Raw genomic sequence first — 22179 nt, 5'->3', positions numbered from 1 at the left:
CTTCTTCTTCATCCTGAAGAACTCTATGGAAACACCAAATGCTAAAATACACGTAGCGCCCCCATGGTGTAACGCCAGTACTGTTCTTCTCCTTCTTTTTCTTTTTTCTTCTTCTTCATCCTGAAGAACTCTATGGAAACACCAAATGCTAAAATACACGTAGCGCCCCCATGGTGTAACGCCAGTACTGTTCTTCTTCTTCTTCTTTTTGAGATTTTTTTTTTTTTTTTGGCGGCTGGCATCAAACGTTTAGATGCATTATCGCCATCTACTGTGCTGGAGTGTGGGCCAGAGTATCTAACTGACCTATTTTATATTCTTGCAAATAATCCCGTTTGTCTTAAAAATCTTATAAATACTTTATTTATTGTTTCATGTTTAGCTAGTACTGTATTCACTCTTAATGTTTCCATACCATACTTTCTTAATTCTTGCTTTAATTTTTCTCTACTCACCCTATATTTTTCACACTGAATTACAACATGCTCTACTGTTTCCAAATCCATTCCACAATCACATCTGCCTGTTGGATGTTTACCCAACATATGTAATATTTTATTTAATCATGTATGTCCTAATCGTAATCTTGTTATGACTGCTTGTTCCTTCCGATATTCTCCAATTACTTCCATTTTACCTACCGATTTTTGTATTTGAAATAGATGTCGCCCTTTGGTTCCCTCCTACCAAAGCCGCTGCCATTCTGATTTTACTTTGTTCTTAATAACAGATTTTATTTCAGATTTACTATATGCAATTTCCATAATTCTATCTTGACTTAAAAACTGTTTGGCTAAACAATCTGCAACCTCTTTACCTTCTATTTCTTTATGAGCAGTAATCCACATGAACTTAACTATTAAATGAAATTGTATAAGTCTAAATAAAATTTCATAAATTTCATATACTAAATCTATACGGCTTTTGGATGAGAAACCCATAATCGACATCAAGTAGGACAGTGAATCTGAGCAGATAAGAACTCTTTCTATTCTGTTTGGTTCTACCCATTGTAACGCCATCAGAATTGCAATCATTTCAACTGTAAAGACAGCTAAATGATCTGATGTTCTTTGTTTCAATAATATGTTTAGCTCAGGAATAAAATATGCAAATCCTGTTTTACCTGAATCTGAATCCTTACAACCATCTGTATACATTACAAGAAATAATCTGTATGTGTTCTCAATTCTATGATGTACTAAATCTATGCAATTCCTCTTATCTTTATAAATCTGCATTTCTTTATGGATATCTAGATCAACATTAATGCTAGGAAACAACCAATAAGGTGTAACTGAATAGGGCACAGCTGTGCTATATCTCTTCCCTTGTAATCCCATTTCCTTACTACATTTGTTTGCTGCCCAAGCAAAACAGTCTACTTTGGCCTTTCCACTTTCCTAGCACGGCTCTAAAGTTTTAACTGCTAGATGTCTTTCTACCCTATGTCCTTGCAAATTTGCCCAATAATTCATCATAACTTGTTTATATCTTAGATGCAAAGGGAGCTCTCCCATTTCCACCTGTACAGCCAAATGTGGAGAAGTTCTCATAGCCTTGCAACATAATCTCATCGCTTGATTCTGAATTATCTCTAATTTATGAATCATCGTTTTTGCAGCTTGTTTATATACTACAGATCCATAATCTAATATTGATCTTATCAGAGCGATATATATTGTTTTTAGAACAGTTTTATCTGCCCCCAATCTGATCCTGTTAAGCACCTCATTATATTCGCAATTTTCTTACATTTCCCCTCAATATATCTTATATGGTCACCTCATAGAAGTTGTGATTCAAATAATATTCCGAGAAATCTAAAGTTACCGTACTTACTTTTTCTATTTTTTGTCCATACATTTTTAAATCAATTTGTTCAACCTTCTTTCTACTAAATACAACTGTTTTAGTTTTATCTACTGAGAATTTTACCCCCCAAGTATAAGCCCAATTCCCAACAGAATTAATAGCATTTTGTATTTTTTCAAACACTAATGTTACATTTTTTCCCCTTCTCCATAAAGCCCTATCATCAGCAAATAATGATTGCATAATATCCTGATCAACTCCAGAAAACATATCATTAACCATTACCAAAAATAATAAAGGACTTATAATACTGCCCTGTGGAGTTCCATTTTCTACTCTGATCTTGCTACGCCTATCTGTACCTGAATAACTCTATCTCATAAAACATTTTTAATCCAATTGTAGGCTCTTCCTGTTATTCCCATTTTATGTAGTTTTATGAGTAATCCATCCATCCATACCATATCATACGCTTTTTCAATATCAAAAAATACCGCTACCACCACTTAGCTATTAACTTGGGCTTTTCTAATATCTGATTCCAAACATACTATAGGGTCCATTGTACCTCTTCATTTTCTAAACCCACTTTGATGTGCTGACAGTAATCCTCTGCTTTCTACATAATATGTAATCCTGTCAGTTATCATTCTCTCCATAATCTTACCTAAACATGATGTTAGTGCAATGGGGCTGTAACTTCAAGGATTTGTTGGGTCCTTTCCTGGTTTGATAATAAGAATAATAATTGCCTCCTTCCAATTACTAGGTAGCCTTCCTTCTTCCCATATTTTATTAAACAAGCCTAAAAGTTTATCTTCGATTTTGTTTCCTAAATGCTTTAACATAATATAGCATGTCTGATCTTTACCTGGTGCTGTTAACCCTGATTTTGTTATTGCTCTCTTCATTTCCTGCATGGTAAATAGAGTATCCATAATATTACCTATGTTTGTTTGATTATTTAAGATTATAGCATTCTCCTCCCTTGTCTGATCCCTCCTATTTTTCCCTTGTTCTGTTAAATTATCCAAACTATGAATCTTTGCAAATGTGTTTGCCATTATCTCTACTTTCTTCTTATTTGTTATAGCCGTCTCTTGTTCATATTTTAAAATTGGATATGTTCTCTCTTGTCTGTTACCTCTCATTTTCTTAATCATTCTCCATACATTTATAGGTGTTGTCTTGCTATTATTTCACAAAATTCCTCCATTTATCCTTCTTTGCTTTTTTGATAACTTTTCTGCCTGAGCTCTTTTATACTTAATAAAATGTTTTAAATTATGTGTTTTCCTTAATATTCTAAAAGTTTGATTCCTTTCTTTTACAGCTTCACCACACTCTTGTGTCCACCATGGTACCGATCTCTTTTTTAGCTTACCCTTACTCATAGGGATTGTCAATTTTGCTGCCTTTTGTATAATTTCTTTAATTTTTCCTTCAACATCCTCTATATCTAAATTTAAATTAACATCCTCACTTTGTCTTTCACATAAATATTTAAAAATATCCCATTTAGTTTTGTCAAATACCCATCTTCCCTGCCTTTCCTCCACTTCTATCTCTTTATTAGTATGGATCCTACACAAAATTGGAAAATGATCACTACCAATTGTTGTTTCTCCCACTCACATATTGCAGCTAAATCTCTTGATACTAAAGTTAAATCTATTGCTGAGTAGTTTCCTGTGTGAACATCTATTCTTGTCCCTCTCCCTTCATTCATACACACCAAGTGATTGTCTTCCAAAAGTTGTTCTATTATGTCCCCATTTATATCTGTTCTTTATCCATTCCATAAATTGCACACCAAATCATTTTATTTCTTTTCTGTCCCTGAATTCCCTTCAGTTTGTCTAGATCTAATCTTTCACATGGATTCTAATAATTTATTATTATAAATGGTTCTGCATTAATCCAAATCTCCACTGCAACAAACTCATCTTCCTTCTCTCTCTTAATCACTCTATAAGGCAAGTCCTCCGTAATAAAAGTGGCACAGCCACCACCATTACCTTTCTCCCGATCACATCTTATAATGATATAATTTACAATTCTAAAATCTAATTGGGGTTTTAACCAGGTCTCTTGTATACATATCACATCTGGGGCATCAACTAACTTAGTAATAAAGTGCTTTAATTCCTGACCATTAGATATTAGACTTCTTGCATTCCAGTGTAGAATCAAGACCATATATTAGCTATCCTATCCATGCTGCCTCCTGATCAGCCTGAGCACTGAGGTCATCCCTCACTTCCTCCCAGGTTAGTCCATGAATACCAAGATGATTTGCTGCCGCTTTCACTATTATCTGAATTCTCTCTGTTTTCGACTTTATTTCCATTGTTGCATTTATGACTCCTGCAATAAATGTCACTAATCTTTTTAACTCTATATATAGTTTATTTTCATTCGTTTGGTTTACCTTTACCTCCATCCTATTTTCCATCTGAATTTCTTTCTTTTGTTTTACCACTTTGACTGCCTCTGCGTATGAGATTTTGTTTCGTACTCTAGTCTGTTGAACCTGCACCTCCCTCTTCATTACCTCACAGCCCCCATATGACACACTGTGGTTCCCACCACAACTGCAGCATTTAGGTTGTCTGCTCTTATTGCACTGTTCATACTTATGATCTTCTCCACATCGTCTTTTTCCCTTACATGTCAGAGCTGTGTGGCCAAATCTTTGGCAGTTACCTCAACGGTCTTGGGACATCCTTACATTATAGGTTATGTATCCCAAATGAACATTTTGTGGAAGTTTTTCCTCATCAAATTCCAACAAAATGGTTTCACTACTCCTTTATTCTCCATTTTTAAAAGTCTGAAGTCTTCTTACCTCCTTAATTCTCCCTCCTCTGACATTCGATTTTATTTCTTCAACTGAGACATCAGCCGGTATTCCCCAAATCACTCCTTTTTGCCATTTTCCTCCTTCTTTTATGTGGCTCACTTGTCACTTTCCACCTTCCTATTTCTTTCATCCTGCATGCTCTGTCTCTTTCTTCTGTCAATTTCCATCTCTTAGAACTTCTGCAGTCACAATTTCCCCAACTTGATTCTTCAGAATAGTAGACGGTTTAACTGGATTAATTGACTGCAGTCCTTTTTCCATCACTAAATCTGACAATTACTTTAAACTCCTTTATCTCCCCCTCCATTTCTTCTTCAGATTCAGCCCAGTTTATTATCCCCTTTCCCTTCTTTCCTGTACCTGCCTCCTCTGAAGAGTTTACTCTTTTTGGACTCATCCTTTCACTATCAGAATTTCCACTACTCCCATCGCTCTTATTACCTGTACTAATGTCCCACTCTGGCCCATTCAGAACACAGCCGTGCCTACCCGCCGTTGTTTCGTCAAAAGTTCTTTAATTAATCCACGGGATTTCCCGATGGTATCTTGTGTGATCCCTCGACGCCGACTTCCATATGACCGACGTGGCTTTACTTCTCTTTCTTCATCTACATCTTCTCTTACATTTCTCAATTTATGTTTCTTAACCATTAATAATCGTCCTTATCTTTTAACTTGACAGATTCACATTCAGTTGTTTAATTCAACAAAACAGCTTCTGTTCAAACTTTTCCTGAAAACCGCGTCCGCCCCACACTTCTGCCGCCGTGTCCCTCCCCAGGGCTGTGCGACCAGGGGAACAGATCTTTAAACTGTTACACAGAATTTATCCTACTAATTAATGATGAAATATATTAAAACAGTTGACCCCAACTCAAAATTTTGCAAAGAGCATCCAGAAACAGTCTTTTATTTTGAAATTGTCATATCACAAGCAGATTTTTGAAGGAATGTAACAACTTTATAATTTGTAATATTGACACCAAACTTTCCCTAAGGTATGAGCATATTGTTTTTGGTTTTCATGGAAACAATACTAATATAAACAGAAGATTGGCAATTAATCTAATTATAATATTTGGCAAATTTCATATTCACAAATGTAAATTTTAACCATCTTCACCTATTTTGTCCAGTTTTGGTTAAAGAAATCAAACTATTTATCCTCTGTTTTTAAAAGTACAAACAAAAAAGCTGTAAACACATGAATACTGTAGCTCATAATGTCCTTGGTTGTTTTTTCATTGTTCTAAATGTGGAAGCCTATCCCCTGGCATACTTTAAGCATTCTGTTTTATTCTTTGTTTTATCTTTGTATTTCTGAACAAAGATTTGGTACATTAAAAAAAAAAAAAAAAAAGCAGGGGAACAGATCATTTTAGAGGAATTGAATTTTGAACATCACCACCACCTGATATGGATTGTTGACCGTAATGTTGCTCAAAATAATTTTAAAAACTAAAGTCCTTTGCAAAAACAGCGAGTCTGTTTCAGATAACGCATCAAGTGTCACAGTCTTAATTATTTTGTAAGAAATTTACAGGATCTAGCTTAACTTTCTGTTTGTCATATTTTTCAGTTAAAAACACTACAGTCCAAACACATTAGTTACTCCTAACATTAATTTTCCCTGAGTACCTAAATCTGGTCCTTGATATTACGTCTATGTTCTGCAAAACCATAGATCCATACTTCGTTCCTCCAATTACTTTTGCCATATCTCCTTTATTATTTGGTTCATGGCTTATTTGGTTCATGGCTTATGTCCTCCAAGTTATTTCAACCATATAGCAGTTGATTTAAAGTTAAGTTTAAAAATTCTGAAGCAATCCTCTTCTCTTATTTCACTCACTTTGTGCAATGTACAACAGGACAAAAAACAAACCCCTCAGTATAATGCTGCCACCACCAAGCTTGACAGCGGGTCTCAATGCCTGAACCCGACTCCTACAAATATACATCTTGTCATTCTGGCCAAGCAGTTCAATCTTTGTCTCCTCTGACTAATGTTTCTCCACAAAGCTTCTCCATGTGGGCAGCTGCAAAGTTCAATAGAGCTCCAGAGTGTCAAATTTGGAGCTTCATTTTTTTGTCGGTGCCATCTCTATTTTGAAGTAAAACATGATACAGTTCTTCCAGCAGCCTAGCTGGGTTGTTCCAGAACTTCCCAAAAAAATTGTGTTTCATCAGAGTGGCGGTTTGAGTCAGATGGTTGAACTGGGACATAACTGGGTGTCCTGTTTAGATCATCTACAAGAAGCCAAGAATAGTGGTTAATTATCAAGCCAGAACTATGACAGAAACTTGATGGTGTAATGGAAAAGTTTACTATTACTAGAATCTCCTGATGGAGTTAAACTGTTTTTCATTATGCTGTTACCACCGACTTATGTTTTGCATGATGTCATTGTTTATGGGCTCTTTTGGTGAGGCTGGCTCCTCTGTGTGGGGTGGGGGATTGGTTGGGACAGTGCAGTCTGTTTGTACCAGATAACTTATTGAAGGGATTGTTCCCACCAATTGGTAAATACGTTTTTCACTACCTGTTGTCCTCCAGAATAAATATAACTGTGTTGCCTCTGTGAGACAGAGCAGCATTGTGGTTGTGATGGAAACTGTGCTCTCTCTTGTACATAATTCCAATAACCTGACAAGTGATTTCTTACCATAACAGTGCTTGGATAATCTTGTTTTTTCCAACAATGATTACAGAAACTATGGGGTTTAAGGTGCAATTTGCTCAGTAACATTTTACCTACATTAGAGAATTAGAAATACTTGTTTCACGGCTATTTAAGCCAGCTGGCAGATTTGCATCACAGCTGTAGCTGTGGGCTGGTTTCTAGTGTGAGGGTACCAGGGTTAAAAAACGAAAAAGTTATGCACTGAAAACCATGAAGATTTTTCATCATCCCTTATTTAAAAGGTCTTTAAACCTTTTAATGAGACACTACAGGAAAGGCCAGGTTTGCTGTAATTTCTTTCAACTGTACCAAGCAGATTGGTGCAGTGCTCTCACCTGTTGCTGCAAGCTGCCATTCAGCCGTCTGAAAGAAGGCTATTACACTTTTCGCTTGCTTTAAAAAAAGAGAAATTTAGCTGGAAATAGTTACATTACATTTTAAATTCATGCACCCATAAACAGAGATGCTGATGGCAGATTGTATGATCATTTGAATAGAAAGGCCCACCATAAAATAAACAGCCTGAATGGTACCAGGTTTCAGCTCCAAAAACACACTCTGGAATCTGCTGGACTGTTTAAGGGATCGGTTTAATTAAGTACATTTGCACAATTAACAGAAGAGAAACAGGGAAAAGGAAAATACATTTATTATTATGAAGAATACAAGGAATGATTTGTTTGAGTTGCTAATTTTCAGTCCTTTAACACAAGTTTTAGTGGAGCTAAAATGTTTTCAGACATTTCTACAAAAACAAAACAAATAAAAGGATGCGCCCCTCTGAGGCAAATTTGCATTTATCATACATTTCTACATCTACTTTACATATACACTACTCACAAAAAGTTAGGAATATTTGGCTTTTGGGTGAAATTCCAGGATGAACCTAAAATGCATTACAACCTTCACAGGTGAACGTAATGTGCCTTGTGAAGGGCATGAGATGCCGTTGTAAAGCTGTAATTGATGCTCAAGGGCACATGACGCAATATTAAGACATTAACCCCTTTTCCATTGCCTATAGAAAGCCCCAGGCTTTGTAAAGCCCGGCTCGTGTTCCGATACAAATTTACCTGGGTAATTTCACTTCGCCGGGGCTTTACTTTCACGCGTAGATGGCTACTACTGTAGAGTAGGTCTTTTCAGCTTTCCCCGGGATTTGTTAAAGGAGCGGAGTTGTGTGCAGCGAGGAATGGCACCAGCAGCTTCAGTAATGGCAGAGTTTACTATACAGATGAATCGTTTTTATACCATTAAGGTGTCACAAAAAAGTAGTTTTAAGAGCTTTTTAAGCAAGAAAGTAGACCTCAAAACTTCATCTATGCAGTCAGTTCTTTAAAAATTGTCCTACATTTAAATATTTTTGGGAGTTTTTGGAGCAGCGGAGCTCTGCTTACAGGCTGGTCTGGTTGCTAAGCTAACTGGGCAGCTGGACTGGGACTTCCCCACTAACTGCTGCGTAATCTTGGCCCAGCACTCTGGGATTTCCCGCAACCCCTCATCGGTTTGTGGCGTCTGAAAGTTAATTGAAGTGTTTAGTAGGTATATGGTGAACAACCACAAGAACCAGAGAATAAAACGGAATATTTTTCGCCAGAAATTTGTGACATTTTAAGTTATTGTTGGCATTAATTAACTATTTCACCACAGTTCTGTGAGACAAATATTTTAATGCAGTGCTGATGATCAAAGCACTTACAATTGTCCATGTACCGTATTTTCCGCACTATAAGGCGCACTTAAAAACCTTTAATTTTTTCAAAAAATGACAGTGCGCCTTGTAATCCGGAGCGCCTTATATATGGATTAATTGGTTGATCCATACTGGTTGTACACGGCACTCTGTCAAAATGTTTCAGTACGACTGGTAAACTACAAAGCCGCACTGCTTGCAGCATTACGGCTACCGTAGTCAGGGGCGTCGCTGAAGTAATAGCGGTAAACACCTGTACTGTGCTTAATCCTAGTCCAACACCACTTGTGTGTGTATAACTTGTGTGTGCAGGAATTGCCTGAACTATATGTGATTAGAAGCTCAGTGTGTGGGGTGTATGTTTCGTGTGTGTGTATGGAAGATGTTGACATTACTCCTCCGGACAGAGGTGGCGCTGTGTGCTGCCGTAGCTGAGAATCAAGAGTGAAGGAGTGACGTCGGTATTATTGTGTGTGTGGGGTGGGTAGAGACGGCGACCGGAGCAGCGGTGTATGAGTCTGTAAGCCTTGTGTTTTTACGTGCTGCAAAGTCATTAAAAAGAACCCCGAATCTCGTCAACAACTCAGTGTTTTGATGCTGTTTCTTCATGCTCAACTCAGCAACGTATGAGTGAGGGAGTTAACCCCGAGGAAACTAGTAACTTCGGCCCTGGAGAAAGCGTCTCCCCTGTGTCATCAGACTACGGTCAGGGGACAGAAACAGGAAAGGTTAACAGTACTAACGTTTGATTTAGTGCATCAAACTGTTTCTTTTACGTGTTTACTGAATCAGGGAAAAGTTCCCTTTCACGTTTTAACTAACGTTTGATTTCAACTTCAACTTCATAAACTCCAATGCATTCCTAACGTGCGGTTGGCTCTATTCAATATAATTCTATGTAGAGGAGACCTTACCATGAGAGTGAATGGAGTTATCAGAACGCTGGTTTGTAGTGTATTAATAAAGTTTGACTGACTGACTTATCTGACTGTTTTGTTGACATTCTCTTTAGCACAGCTCCATCTAGTGGATGCATAACGCAACCCCAGTCAAACGTTTGACTGCAGTAGCTTCTATTCTATGCGCCTTATAATCCGGTGCGCCCTATATATGAAAAAAGTTCTAAAATAGACCATTCATTGAAGGTGCGCCTTATAATCCGGTGCGCCTTATAGTGCGGAAAATACGGTACATAAAAAACACATGTACACAATTCCCTAAGATTGGCTTTTAATGTACTGTATACCTAACTTAGTGGGGTAGGAACTCATATTTATGCATCTATTTTATTTATTTTTCTAATATTTTAAAATTTTTCATAGTTTTTTGCAAACAGCTCTGCAGGAGGAGAGACCACAGTTCCAGGTTTGGATGAAGATTCTCAGAAGCTCTGATCCTCTTCATGACCTGCCATTGTCTGCTCTACTGTCTATGCATCTTTTACTTTATATAAATATTTGCTTAAGGTTAGACAGTCAATGTATTAATTCCCTGTACATCTGGACTGATTATCAGTTTTTGTATTCTATAAATAAACTTTTTTCTAAAAGCATGTCTGAGTTTACCCGATGAAAAAAGAAAAACAAGTGTTATTCAGTGTTTAGTTGTTATTGTAAATGAATCATGCAGTTGTAAAGAAGCAACTTTGGCCTAATGCAGATCGGTAAAACATTAAATGTAAAATAATGATTTAAACATTTCCTGCTTATGGATCCAGTGCAACTTAAGGAATAATGCAAAGAATTAATCAACTGTATAACTAAAGCTGCTCATAATCTATTATCAGTTGAAACAAGAAATTATTTTTTAGCAAATAGTCTTTTAAACGGAGTGAAGGAGTATTGCCATCTTCTGGAATGATGTGTTGGAAATATATCATTGTAATGATGTTAAAATCTTTTATACTTTGTAATTATATAGTAGTAAAGTTGCATTAATTACTTTGTGTACTAGTACCTAGAACCTAGTATGACCTTAATACTAGGAATGTATGAATGTACACAATTCCCTGAGATTCCTATTACCCAGATAAAACAAATTGTGGGGCTTTAAATCCTGGGACTTTCAATGCAAAAGGGGCTATATTTTGATGTGGTATACTGTTGAAACCCCACCCATGGGTTACAACATGGACTCTGAACTGTACACACAGGCCGGTGTGAACTTGTAGGGAACTTTCAAAATAAATCACATCAACCTGCTTCCAGCTCAGCCCAGGAAGAGGAGGAGTCGGTGCTGAATCACTGAACAAAAACACTGTTTCCCACAGAGCGTCCTCTACCAAACGGATCTCCAAGAGAACCGGATGGAGGAAGACAGGGTGCATGAGTTGTCTCCTTCTGGCCAGAAGGCACTCTTCAGCTTGAATCCAAAAGTGACTACGATCCTGGTGATTGAGGGCAACAAAGTTAAATAATGATCTGCTGTTAGAGTACCTGTGCTTTTAAACACAGTTCGGCCATAATGCACCATCAGCGCTTATGCATTTTAATCTTTTAATAATGGGATTTTAAGACAGTACATGTGTGACTTTAGTGGTAGCAATCTATAAGCTTCCCTAACTCGCCGCCATCTTCTTAGTCACCAGAGGAGGACCAGTTTTGAATCCTATATCGAGAAAGGTTGTTGGTTCTTATTCAAAATAATATTTCCTTAAATATTAACATAAACATTATTTCACTAAATAAAAAACAGCTAATTAAACACAATTGAGAATTAGTCATCCAGAAGGTTGGTTTTATTCAGCAAATCATTGTTTAATATATTATTTTATTAAAATAATGTTTTATCTGATGTTGCAGTGTGAATGGTTGTTTGAAGATATACCAATTATTGCCCAAGTTAGTTCCAAAACTAACATAACCTATTTTCCAGATTCCTCAAGATAATCCTTGGTTCTCAGACATAAATAACATTGAAAGGTATTGCATCACTATATTGGTCATGGTTTTGGTCACTATTTTGATTCACTTATTGATATTGTATATACAGGTCCTTCTCAAAATATTAGCATATTGTGATAAAGTTTATTATTTTCCATAATGTAATGATGAAAATTTAACATTCATATATTTTAGATTCATTGCACACTAACTGAAATATTTCAGGTCTTTTATTGTCTTAATACGGATGATTTTGGCATACAGCTCATGAAAACCCAAAATTCCTATCTCACAAAATTAGCATATTTCATCCGACCAATAAAAGAAAAGTGTTTTTAATACAAAAAACGTCAACCTTCAAATAATCATGTACAGTTATGCACTCAATACTTGGTCGGGAATCTTTAGGCAGAAATGACTGCTTCAATGTGGCGTGGCATGGAGGCAATCAGCCTGTGGCACTGCTGAGGTCTTATGGAGGCCCAGGATGCTTCGATAGCGGCCTTTAGCTCATCCAGAGTGTTGGGTCTTGAGTCTCTCAACGTTCTCTTCACAATATCCCACAGATTCTCTATGGGGTTCAGGTCAGGAGAGTTGGCAGGCCAATTGAGCACAGTGATACCATGGTCAGTAAACCATTTACCAGTGGTTTTGGCACTGTGAGCAGGTGCCAGGTCGTGCTGAAAAATGAAATCTTCATCTCCATAAAGCTTTTCAGCAGATGGAAGCATGAAGTGCTCCAAAATCTCCTGATAGCTAGCTGCATTGACCCTGCCCTTGATAAAACACAGTGGACCAACACCAGCAGCTGACACGGCACCCCGGACCATCACTGACTGTAGGTACTTGACACTGGACTTCTAGCATTTTGGCATTTCCTTCTCCCCAGTCTTCCTCCAGACTCTGGCACCTTGATTTCCGAATGACATGCAGAATTTGCTTTCATCCGAAAAAAGTACTTTGGACCACTGAGCAACAGTCCAGTGCTGCTTCTCTGTAGCCCAGGTCAGGCGCTTCTGCCGCTGTTTCTGGTTCAAAAGTGGCTTGACCTGGGGAATGCGGCACCTGTAGCCCATTTCCTGCACACGCCTGTGCACGGTGGCTCTGGATGTTTCTACTCCAGACTCAGTCCACTGCTTCCGCAGGTCCCCCAAGGTCTGGAATCGGCCCTTCTCCACAATCTTCCTCAGGGTCCGGTCACCTCTTTTCGTTGTGCAGCGTTTTCTGCCACACTTTTTCCTTCCCACAGACTTCCCACTGAGGTGCCTTCATACAGCACTCTGGGAACAGCCTATTCATTCAGAAATGTCTTTCTGTGTCTTACCCTCTTGCTTGAGGGTGTCAATAGTGGCCTTCTGGACAGCAGTCAGGTCGGCAGTCTTACCCATGATTGGGGTTTTGAGTGATGAACCAGGCTGGGAGTTTTAAAGGCCTCAGGAATCTTTTGCAGGTGTTTAGAGTTAACTCGTTGATTCAGATGATTAGGTTCATAGCTCGTTTAGAGACCCTTTTAATGATATGCTAATTTTGTGAGATAGGAATTTTGGGTTTTCATGAGCTGTATGCCAAAATCATCCGTATTAAGACAATAAAAGACCTGAAATATTTCAGTTAGTGTGCAATGAATCTAAAATATATGAATGTTAAATTTTCATCATGACATTATGGAAAATAATGAACTTTATCACAATATGCTAATATTTTAAGAAGGACCTGTAGTCCTTGGTCTTCCTTATTCTTTCATTTTCCTTGGTAGTTTTGTTGGATTGTTCTAGGATAGTAAATAGTTTGTTGATTTAAATATGTTTGACTTTGAATTGACTTATTGTTGTTAATAAATTCTTGTATTTTAAGAAATTGTGTGAATTTATTCCATGTGTGTGCAGAGTTTATGCTGTTCAATAATGTCAGAGATCGTTTCACCCTTTTCTCTAATGTCCTAATACCACCGCCTTATTGGGCTGATATTCACTAGACAACACTTAACAGACCAAATTAAATAATTACATTCCCCACCAGTGTTGTTGGCTTTAGTTTCATTAAATTGTTCAAATAGAAGTATGTAATGGTTATTTCCTCATCTCAAACTCCCTAATTTCATAACATATCACTGCAACGTGAACTTTTTACATTTTCCATTAATTTCACCCGAAAGCCAAATATCCTTAACTTTTTTGTGAGTTGTGTACCTGCATTTATAAATTAATCAGAGTCAGAATCATCCTTGGACTCCTGCTTGTTCCGCTCTTCCCATAGCCTGGCAATGTGCTCCAGTCGCATGGAGCCTCTGAAGATCCATTCCCTTCGCTGATTTTCCTGAAAGAGAGAAACATGTTATAATAACAAAATTATAGGCACTGCTGAAAGACATCAACCTTAGATGTGTTTTAATTGCTGGTGTTATTATATAAACACGCTGACTTCCAGGTAAGGATGTATAAAAAGTTAAATAATTTGTAACAATCTCTTCCTGAATATACTTTATGAGTTGATCTACATTTCTAGGAAGGTTTAACAATATTTTCCTAATAATATTTACTCTTTAAATTGGAAAGTCAGGAGAACATGCCACAAAATAAAAGCAGATCTGTCGATCTTCAAGAATACAGATACTTGTCAACACTTGTCTATATGTGTAGGCAGAGCAATAAAAAGTTTGATTGTAAGCAAAAACCAAACCACAAACGTTCCAAAGCTTACTGGTATAAGTTTGTGTCAAACGTTTATGCTCCCCTACAAAAGGAATTTATGTAAATGTGGATGTAGCTACATGTGACTTAGCGATTTATTGTCATACAAGAAAATAATAATATTAAATAATTCGAATCCACAATTTGCAACAAGTTTTAGATATTCTGCCTGAATATCAATTGCCATGAAAGACACTGACTTACTCTGTACGAAACGGTCTAGCTTTGGCTGTAAGCTTTGTTCTGCTCGAATTATTACATTGCATCAACAATGCAATGTAATAAAATGTAATAATTTAAAACAAGTTTTAAAACGTGTCAAAATGCAAAAGAACTAACCTGAAAAACAACTTGCATTAAACTGCAGTCGACTGCAACAACCTCACACATTTGCATGACTCCATTTAACTCAACATTAAAGCTCTGTCCAGCTCTGTACTTGTTTAAATGAGGGTAGGGCCAGTCCTTGAGGTACTGTCGCACAAAACACTTGTGTGCCCCATCTGGAACGTCATCCAAAACATCCTCCACTGTTAGGGAAAAAAAGGTTTGTTACTGTATGAAAAGGTTTGTCTGGATTCGATAAAGAAGTAAACATATTATCTGTGCAATCTGCGCTACTTCAAATCTTAATTTTACATTTAAATTTGAAGCATTAGTGGGTCTGGAGTATGGAGGACCAATCCTGCCATAATTAAGACTATATACAAAAATAAATAAATTACTCTATAACATAATTACTGGACCAAAAAGTAGCTAGACATATACATTAGTGCACCATTAAAGGCAACAAAATAAGAAAAAGAACGATTAATTCAATAATTGATCAATCAATCAGATATAAGTATATATATATTTCTATTTCAATCCACTATCTTTTATTTAAACCACTAATTTCAAATTATTTTACTGTACTGCACTGAATGTAAAAAAAAAAAAATGACGGAAATAAATGGGCTCAGGGAACTCTATTGGAAAAAAAATACAACAGGGATTTATTAGAGGGGAAAATATATTGTGCTTAAGAAATAAAAGGACTAAAATAATTTGAAAAATAATATATTTTTGGGTAAAAACATTTTTTTAAATATATATTTGGGTGGTAATAAATATGAAAAAAAAAATAAAAGGTGTAGGAATATATATATATATATATATATATATATATATATACATACACACATATATATATATATACATACACACACACACACACACACATATATATACATATACATACACACACACACACACACATATATACATATACATACACACACACATATATATACATATACATACACACACACACACACACATATATATATACATATACATACACACACACATATATATACATATACATACACACACACACACACACACATATATATACATATACATACACACACACACACACACATATATATACATATACATACACACACACACACACACATATATATACATATACATACACACACACACACACACATATATATACATATACATACACACACACACACACACATATATATACATATACATACACACACACACACACACACATATATATACATATACATACACACACACATACATACAGAGGTTGGACAATGAAACTGAAACACCTGTTATTTTAGTGTGGGAGGTTTCATGGCTAAATTGGACCAGCCTGGTAGCCAGTCTTCATTGATTGCACATTGCACCAGTAAGAGCAGAGTGTGAAGGTTCAATTAGCAGGGTAAGAGCACAGTTTTACTCAAAATATTGAAATGCACACAACATTATGGGTGACATACCAGAGTTCAAAACAGGACAAATTGTTGGTGCACGTCTTGCTGGCGCATCTGTGACCAAGACAGCAAGTCTTTGTGATGTATCAAGAGCCACGGTATCCAGGGTAATGTCAGCATACCACCAAGAAGGACGAACCACATCCAACAGGATTAACTGTGGACGCAAGAGGAAGCTGTCTGAAAGGGATGTTCGGGTGCTAACCCAGATTGTATCCAAAAAACATAAAACCACGGCTGCCCAAATCACTGCAGAATTAAATGTGCACCTCAACTCTCCTGTTTCCACCAGAACTGTCCATCAGGAGCTCCACAGGGTCAATATACACGGCCGGGCTGCTATAGCCAAACCTTTGGTCACTCATGCCAATGCCAAACGTCGGTTTCAATGGTGCAAGGAGCGCACATCTTGGGCTGTGGACAATGTGAAACATGTATCGTTCTCTGATGAGTCCACCTTTACTGTTTTCCCCACATCCAGGAGAGTTACGGTGTGGAGAAGCCCCAAAGAAGCGTACCACCCAGACTGTTGCATGCCCAGAGTGAAGCATGGGGGTGGATCAGTGATGGTTTGGGCTGCCATATCATGGCATTCCCTTGGCCCAATACTTGTGCTAGATGGGCGCGTCACTGCCAAGGACTACCGAACCATTCTTGAGGACCATGTGCATCCAATGGTTCAAACATTGTATCCTGAAGGCGGTGCCGTGTATCAGGATGACAATGCACCAATACACACAGCAAGACTGGTGAAAGATTGGTTTGATGAACATGAAAATGAAGTTGAACATCTCCCATGGCCTGCACAGTCACCAGATCTAAATATTATTGAGCCACTTTGGGGTGTTTTGGAGGAGCGAGTCAGGAAACGTTTTCCTCCACCAGTATCACATAGTGACCTGACCACTATCCTGCAAGAAGAATGGCTTAAAATCCCTCTGACCACTGTGCAGGACTTGTATATGTCATTCCCAAGATGAATTGATGCTGTATTGGCCGCAAAAGGAGGCCCTACACCATACTAATAAATTATTGTGGTGTAAAACCAAGTGTTTCAGTTTCATTGTCCAACCCCTGTATGTATGTATATATATATATATATATATTCCTAATAATGGCAGGATCGGTCCTCCATGCTGAAGGGATCATCCAGTGACTTCATACTTAATCAAAAGAAAACTGAAATATGCTTACATCACTGATAATTTAAAATGTACATAAAGGAGTTCAAACTGACACCTTTAAGTGTTTGTGTTGGCTCAGATATTGATTGCTGTAAACTTACATGGTCTGCAGACCAGGTGAAATAAAGGAAGCCCGACATACACTGGTGTGTGATCATCCATGAACATCAAAAATCTGAAAAGATTTTATTAATTCGAGTCTATTATTACAATGTTTTTGGTGTAGACACCAATTATTGTTTTTCTTTTATTAAAATACACACCTGAACTGGTTTTTCCTGCTGGGCAGCTCGGCTAGTACTCCAGGTCGGAACCGGTACTTGTTATTTTGACAGCGGACCACAACACGGGCGCCGATGTAGAGCCGCTCCACCTTCGGCCTGCTGTCAAAAGCAATGTGGTGTCCAGATACGAGACATGTTCCCTTATCTTCAAAACTAACTTTGTACTTTAATCGCCCATCGTCTGTTAAAAGAGAAAAATTATAGATTAAAACTGATCCGATCATCAACACTTTTTGTTTAAAATCTTTCTACTTTCTACTGCAATCTAAAAATGTGTGAAATGTTACACATATTTGTTTTCTTTACATGTTCCAGTCTGAGAGGGCTGGGTTACTGATTCAACATATATATTTGTATAAAAACAAGCAACTCAGATATTGCTTGTCTGTTGTAGATATTTACACACAACAAGCAGTCATGATTCATGGACACCGATTGATGAAGACCACTTCAAAACATTACAAGAACTCTGTTTCCTTGAAAATAAAACATGTTTTTTTAGACAGGCATGGGTGCCCAGTGCAGCTTGAGGGAGTTTTGCTGCTTCCATTAATCAAACAAAATCAACTAGTATTTTTTATTTTAACTAAATAATTTACACCTCCACCTAAATAAAGTAAAATATAAATTGTCTTCACTTGTCCATGAATCGAATGCTGCATGTTTGCAGACAAATGTAAAAACAGACAATAACCCTATGAAACATTTTTTTTTAAACACTTACTGCTTGAATAAGTTAGATTTATATTTAAGAAATACTTTGTTTTAGATGCAAGTAGATACTAAATTAGATTGCTACTTATATTATAGCACATACAATGGATAGTAAGGTATGCATATAGCATATGCAAATTAGTGAATTTTGGGGTAATTGGGGGTAACTCCAACAGGATCATTCTTCAGATGCAGTCCTTGGCATCTGTGGAAAATGCATCAACCAGTATTAGTGTGACACATGAACCACCTTGGTTTCATCAAGACCAGAAGCAATTTGAGGGGAATGTGCGAAAGTAGTCTACAAAGGGTAAAATAACCGGTGCCCTGGCCAATAATTATCTGTGGATGAACTCGTTAATTGGTAACTAATGAGTACATACATTTTAACATTCAACACTTGTCCCATGGAATTGCTTTACATTTGAAATTAACTTTCCAGGTCAATTTTAGAGAAGCCCCGAGGAATCAGCCAGCAGACAGGACTTGGCCAGTTTTCTGATCAATCAGCCCTGACTGGAGATAAACAAACAAAAACTCAATCTTCTTCCGATCAGTAAATAAACCAAACTATACATTTTTTTCAGTGAGATTAGGCTACTGTTATACAAAATGTATTTATTTTTAGGATTTTTATACATCTTTGTGCTGACAAATCTATCGCCATATACTGAAATAAACTAGCCTTGAATATTTTATTTGTACATTTTTACTTGTAGTGCATCAAGCAAAACATTTATTCTGACAAGTAAAATCTTTTTATTTTAAGCTTACCTTTTGTAATAATTTCCACAATTTTACCACGCTGCCACCTCATAGGTCTTCTTCGGGCAATGACCATCATGTCAACAATAATTTCTTCATCGGGTAAATCGGGGCGGATCTTGTCACGTGAACAAAGGGAAATACCTGCTGACACAGTGGGGATGTTTTTACCACAGAGGAGAAAAAAACAGTACCAAATGCAGAAATACTTCGGCATTTTGCGGTATTTTCTTCATGCGGTTACATTTTTGATCTTACCATTACAGTTGTGACTGGTTGTAGGCATCCTTATCAGGTCACAATTAGGAGAATTTGAATATTTAAGCTTGCTGTTTATGACCCAGAAATCCGAATCGCTGGAATTCTCCTCTGATTCCCACTGCGTGTCTGAATCCGAGCTGCTGAACGACTCGTCTTCACTGTAGAACTGTGGAGGCGTTGGGGGTCTCAGAGCGCCAATTTTATATTCAGGCAGTTTGGTCAAAACTACAACTGCATCTTTTAAAAGACTGAGGGAGTCACAACCATTTTCAAACTTTGTTGCCTTGCTGGGAGTTTCATGTGTTGAGGGAGCGGAGTCCCATGGAGAATCGGGCGGATTTTCTACGAAAAAACATTTTTGACATTCAGGCAAAAAAATTGCAACCAGTGTAAACTAAAAGTGTTTGGAAGCTTAAAACATTTAACAACTTAGTTTGACAAACTGACCAGCTCCTAATCATGTATCAATCAATTATCTCATACTTACATACCAATGTGCATTAACGGTGATTACCTCTTTCTTTGTCAGGATCTGTTTTTCTCTTATTTTGTTTCTTCCTCCTGGATGTCAAAAGCTTCTTTGTTCTCATCTTGAGCTTATCCACCTCCATTGCCACTGCAAACACACAGCTCTTAAAACATGGGGATAGGGACATAATGGAAAACATATGTGTTAAAACTGTCTATTGTCAAGCTTTCTTTTTGGCACATTTCCTTTCTTAAACTCCTCTCACACACAATCCTAAAAGCATGCTATTCCACACAACCCCAGACATCTGGGAGGCATAAACAGTTTAGGTGGAGACAGTGGAACAGTTCCTTTTGTCTTAGTGAGCCCAAAGCTATCATCAGAGCCTGGAAGATACTTCTATGACTGCTCTGATGAAGATCTACTAAAACTTAAAACATACTGTACCTTTCTGTTACTTTCCAGAATATTTCTGTTAAATTAACCTTTTTATAACATTTTAAACAAAGTCATTGTTAAACGCTGTTGTATAGGGTGTGGGGGAATGCGTGTATACAAATACATATTATTTAGAGGTGGTCACACCTGCAATTAAATGCATCTGATTAGTTGGACCTTGTTAATAATTTAAATTAAACATATCAAGTGGGTATTTTAGTTTTTCCATATTCAGTTTCTTAATTTTGATCTCATCTTTTCTGTATACACTAGATGATACATTTAAATTATTTTGAACCTGGTAAAAACAGGCTTTTATTGTGCCCCAATCCATAAAAGTATTAACTATAATTTATAGAGGGTTTGCTTTCTTTTTACCATGACTGTATCAGGATATGTTTAATATTTTTCTAAAGCAATGTTCCGGTCTGGTAAATCCCTACGGCTACAATTAAATATTCAAGTTAATAAAGCTTGAAATCGGTTAAATTTTACAAAAACAATCGATGAGTTGAGTGATGCTGCACACCGATTAAAGCAAGATGATTTAGTGAAATGTTAACGTTAATTTAACCATAAGCTTCATTGTTAGCTTAAGCTTATTTGTAAAAAAAAAAAAAAAAAAAAGTGGCGTACAACTATTTTCAACCTAAACTATTACAAAGTGATAAATGTGCAACAGATGCGCCAAAACGCGACACTTACCTTTTATGTGTTCAAATAATTCAGCTCGAAATGACAAAGGTCTAAGAAAGCCACAAATACGTTTTTGTCGTTGTAATTACTCTCTGAGCTAAACCATCCGTTGATGCTAGCTACGAAGCTAGCGCTAATGACACTACCCTTTATAATCACAGGGTTGGAGAAAACAATCCGGTTGTGTGGACTTTAATCAGCAAATTAACAAAGCCCCACTTCGGCTATGTTCGTTGTTGTTAGTCTTCTTCTTGCTTCGTCTTCTTCTTCTTCTTCTTCTTGGGTTTATTTGCTCTATCGCCACCACCAGTGATCTTGTTTATGGCTGTGAGAAAAGAACAATCTGGCGCAACACCGCCCCCAGCTGGTAGAGGATGAAAACAGCAGATCAGTGACGTGTCGCTTGTGGCCGAGTGTTCAATGTTCAAAAACCAAAAAGCCGAGTGTGTTACAGAAGAAAAGATAACATGACTCCTAAATAGAGAGGGAGTTGCACCGCAGCAAATATAAAAGTGTATTCTGATGGCAGAGGAGACGGGAAGCTATTGGGATTTGCAAATTGTGATTAGTGAACCGATTACAGCATTTCAAGCCTATAAAAAGGTGTTTCTTTAGATTTCATGCATTCAAACAGTAATAAATTACACAAACAAACAAAGTTTATTGTGTTTTATATGTGTTCCAGCTTTCTAATCCACAATTCCGATTTTAAGGGGCATTCCAGATGATTTATATGACTCTACTGAATACTGAAGGAACTCACCATTAGGTCTCATGATTTTACACAGACACTGGGGATTTAATATTGAAGGAAATTAAAGATACAACATTTTGTATAATTATTTTGGACAAAAACTGAGTTTTTTGTACGTGTTTACATAAAATAACCATTTTGAAGCCTCTTGATGCTCTTTTTGCTGATTAGCGTTAAATGATCCAAATCCT

At 37.0% G+C, this 22179-nt stretch overlaps 1 protein-coding gene across 2 annotated transcripts; it reads right to left on the bottom strand.

Moving 5' to 3' along the window:
• Window positions 1-13728: 13728 nt before the first annotated feature.
• Window positions 13729-21510, bottom strand: LOC124879626 (histone-lysine N-methyltransferase SETDB1-B-like). 2 transcript variants are annotated; one of them, XM_047384317.1, is made up of 8 exons: window positions 21244-21510; window positions 20146-20263; window positions 19629-19973; window positions 19380-19514; window positions 17871-18072; window positions 17709-17782; window positions 14967-15157; window positions 13729-14253 (listed from the first exon to the last, which is right to left on the bottom strand). In XM_047384317.1, the coding sequence occupies exons 2-8, from the start codon at window positions 20240-20242 to the stop codon at window positions 14140-14142; spliced, it is 1158 nt and encodes a 385-aa protein (XP_047240273.1). In that variant the 5' UTR covers window positions 20243-20263; window positions 21244-21510; the 3' UTR covers window positions 13729-14139. The 2 variants fall into 2 exon arrangements, with proteins under 2 accessions (XP_047240273.1, XP_047240272.1); XM_047384316.1 differs by having other exon boundaries at window positions 20146-20247.
• Between the last annotated feature and the right edge of the window lie 669 nt (window positions 21511-22179).

The sequence above is a fragment of the Girardinichthys multiradiatus genome, chromosome 13 (assembly GCF_021462225.1).
Source record: "Girardinichthys multiradiatus isolate DD_20200921_A chromosome 13, DD_fGirMul_XY1, whole genome shotgun sequence".
Lineage (NCBI taxonomy): Eukaryota > Metazoa > Chordata > Actinopteri > Cyprinodontiformes > Goodeidae > Girardinichthys > Girardinichthys multiradiatus.
Note: the sequence above shows the minus strand (reverse complement) of the source record. Positions and strands in the feature narration are given on the sequence as shown.

Bases quoted from the DNA above. Each gene is read 5' to 3' on its own strand.
- LOC124879626 (XM_047384317.1), bottom strand. From the start codon at position 20,242: ATGGAGGTGGATAAGCTCAAGATGAGAACAAAGAAGCTTTTGACATCC. The intron at 17,783-17,870 runs GTGTGTATTTTA...AAATCTTTTCAG, and splicing joins AGCAGGAAAAACCAGTTCAG to ATTTTTGATGTTCATGGATG. The intron at 14,254-14,966 runs GTTAGTTCTTTT...TCTCTCTTTCAG, and splicing joins TAATGCAAGTTGTTTTTCAG to GAAAATCAGCGAAGGGAATG.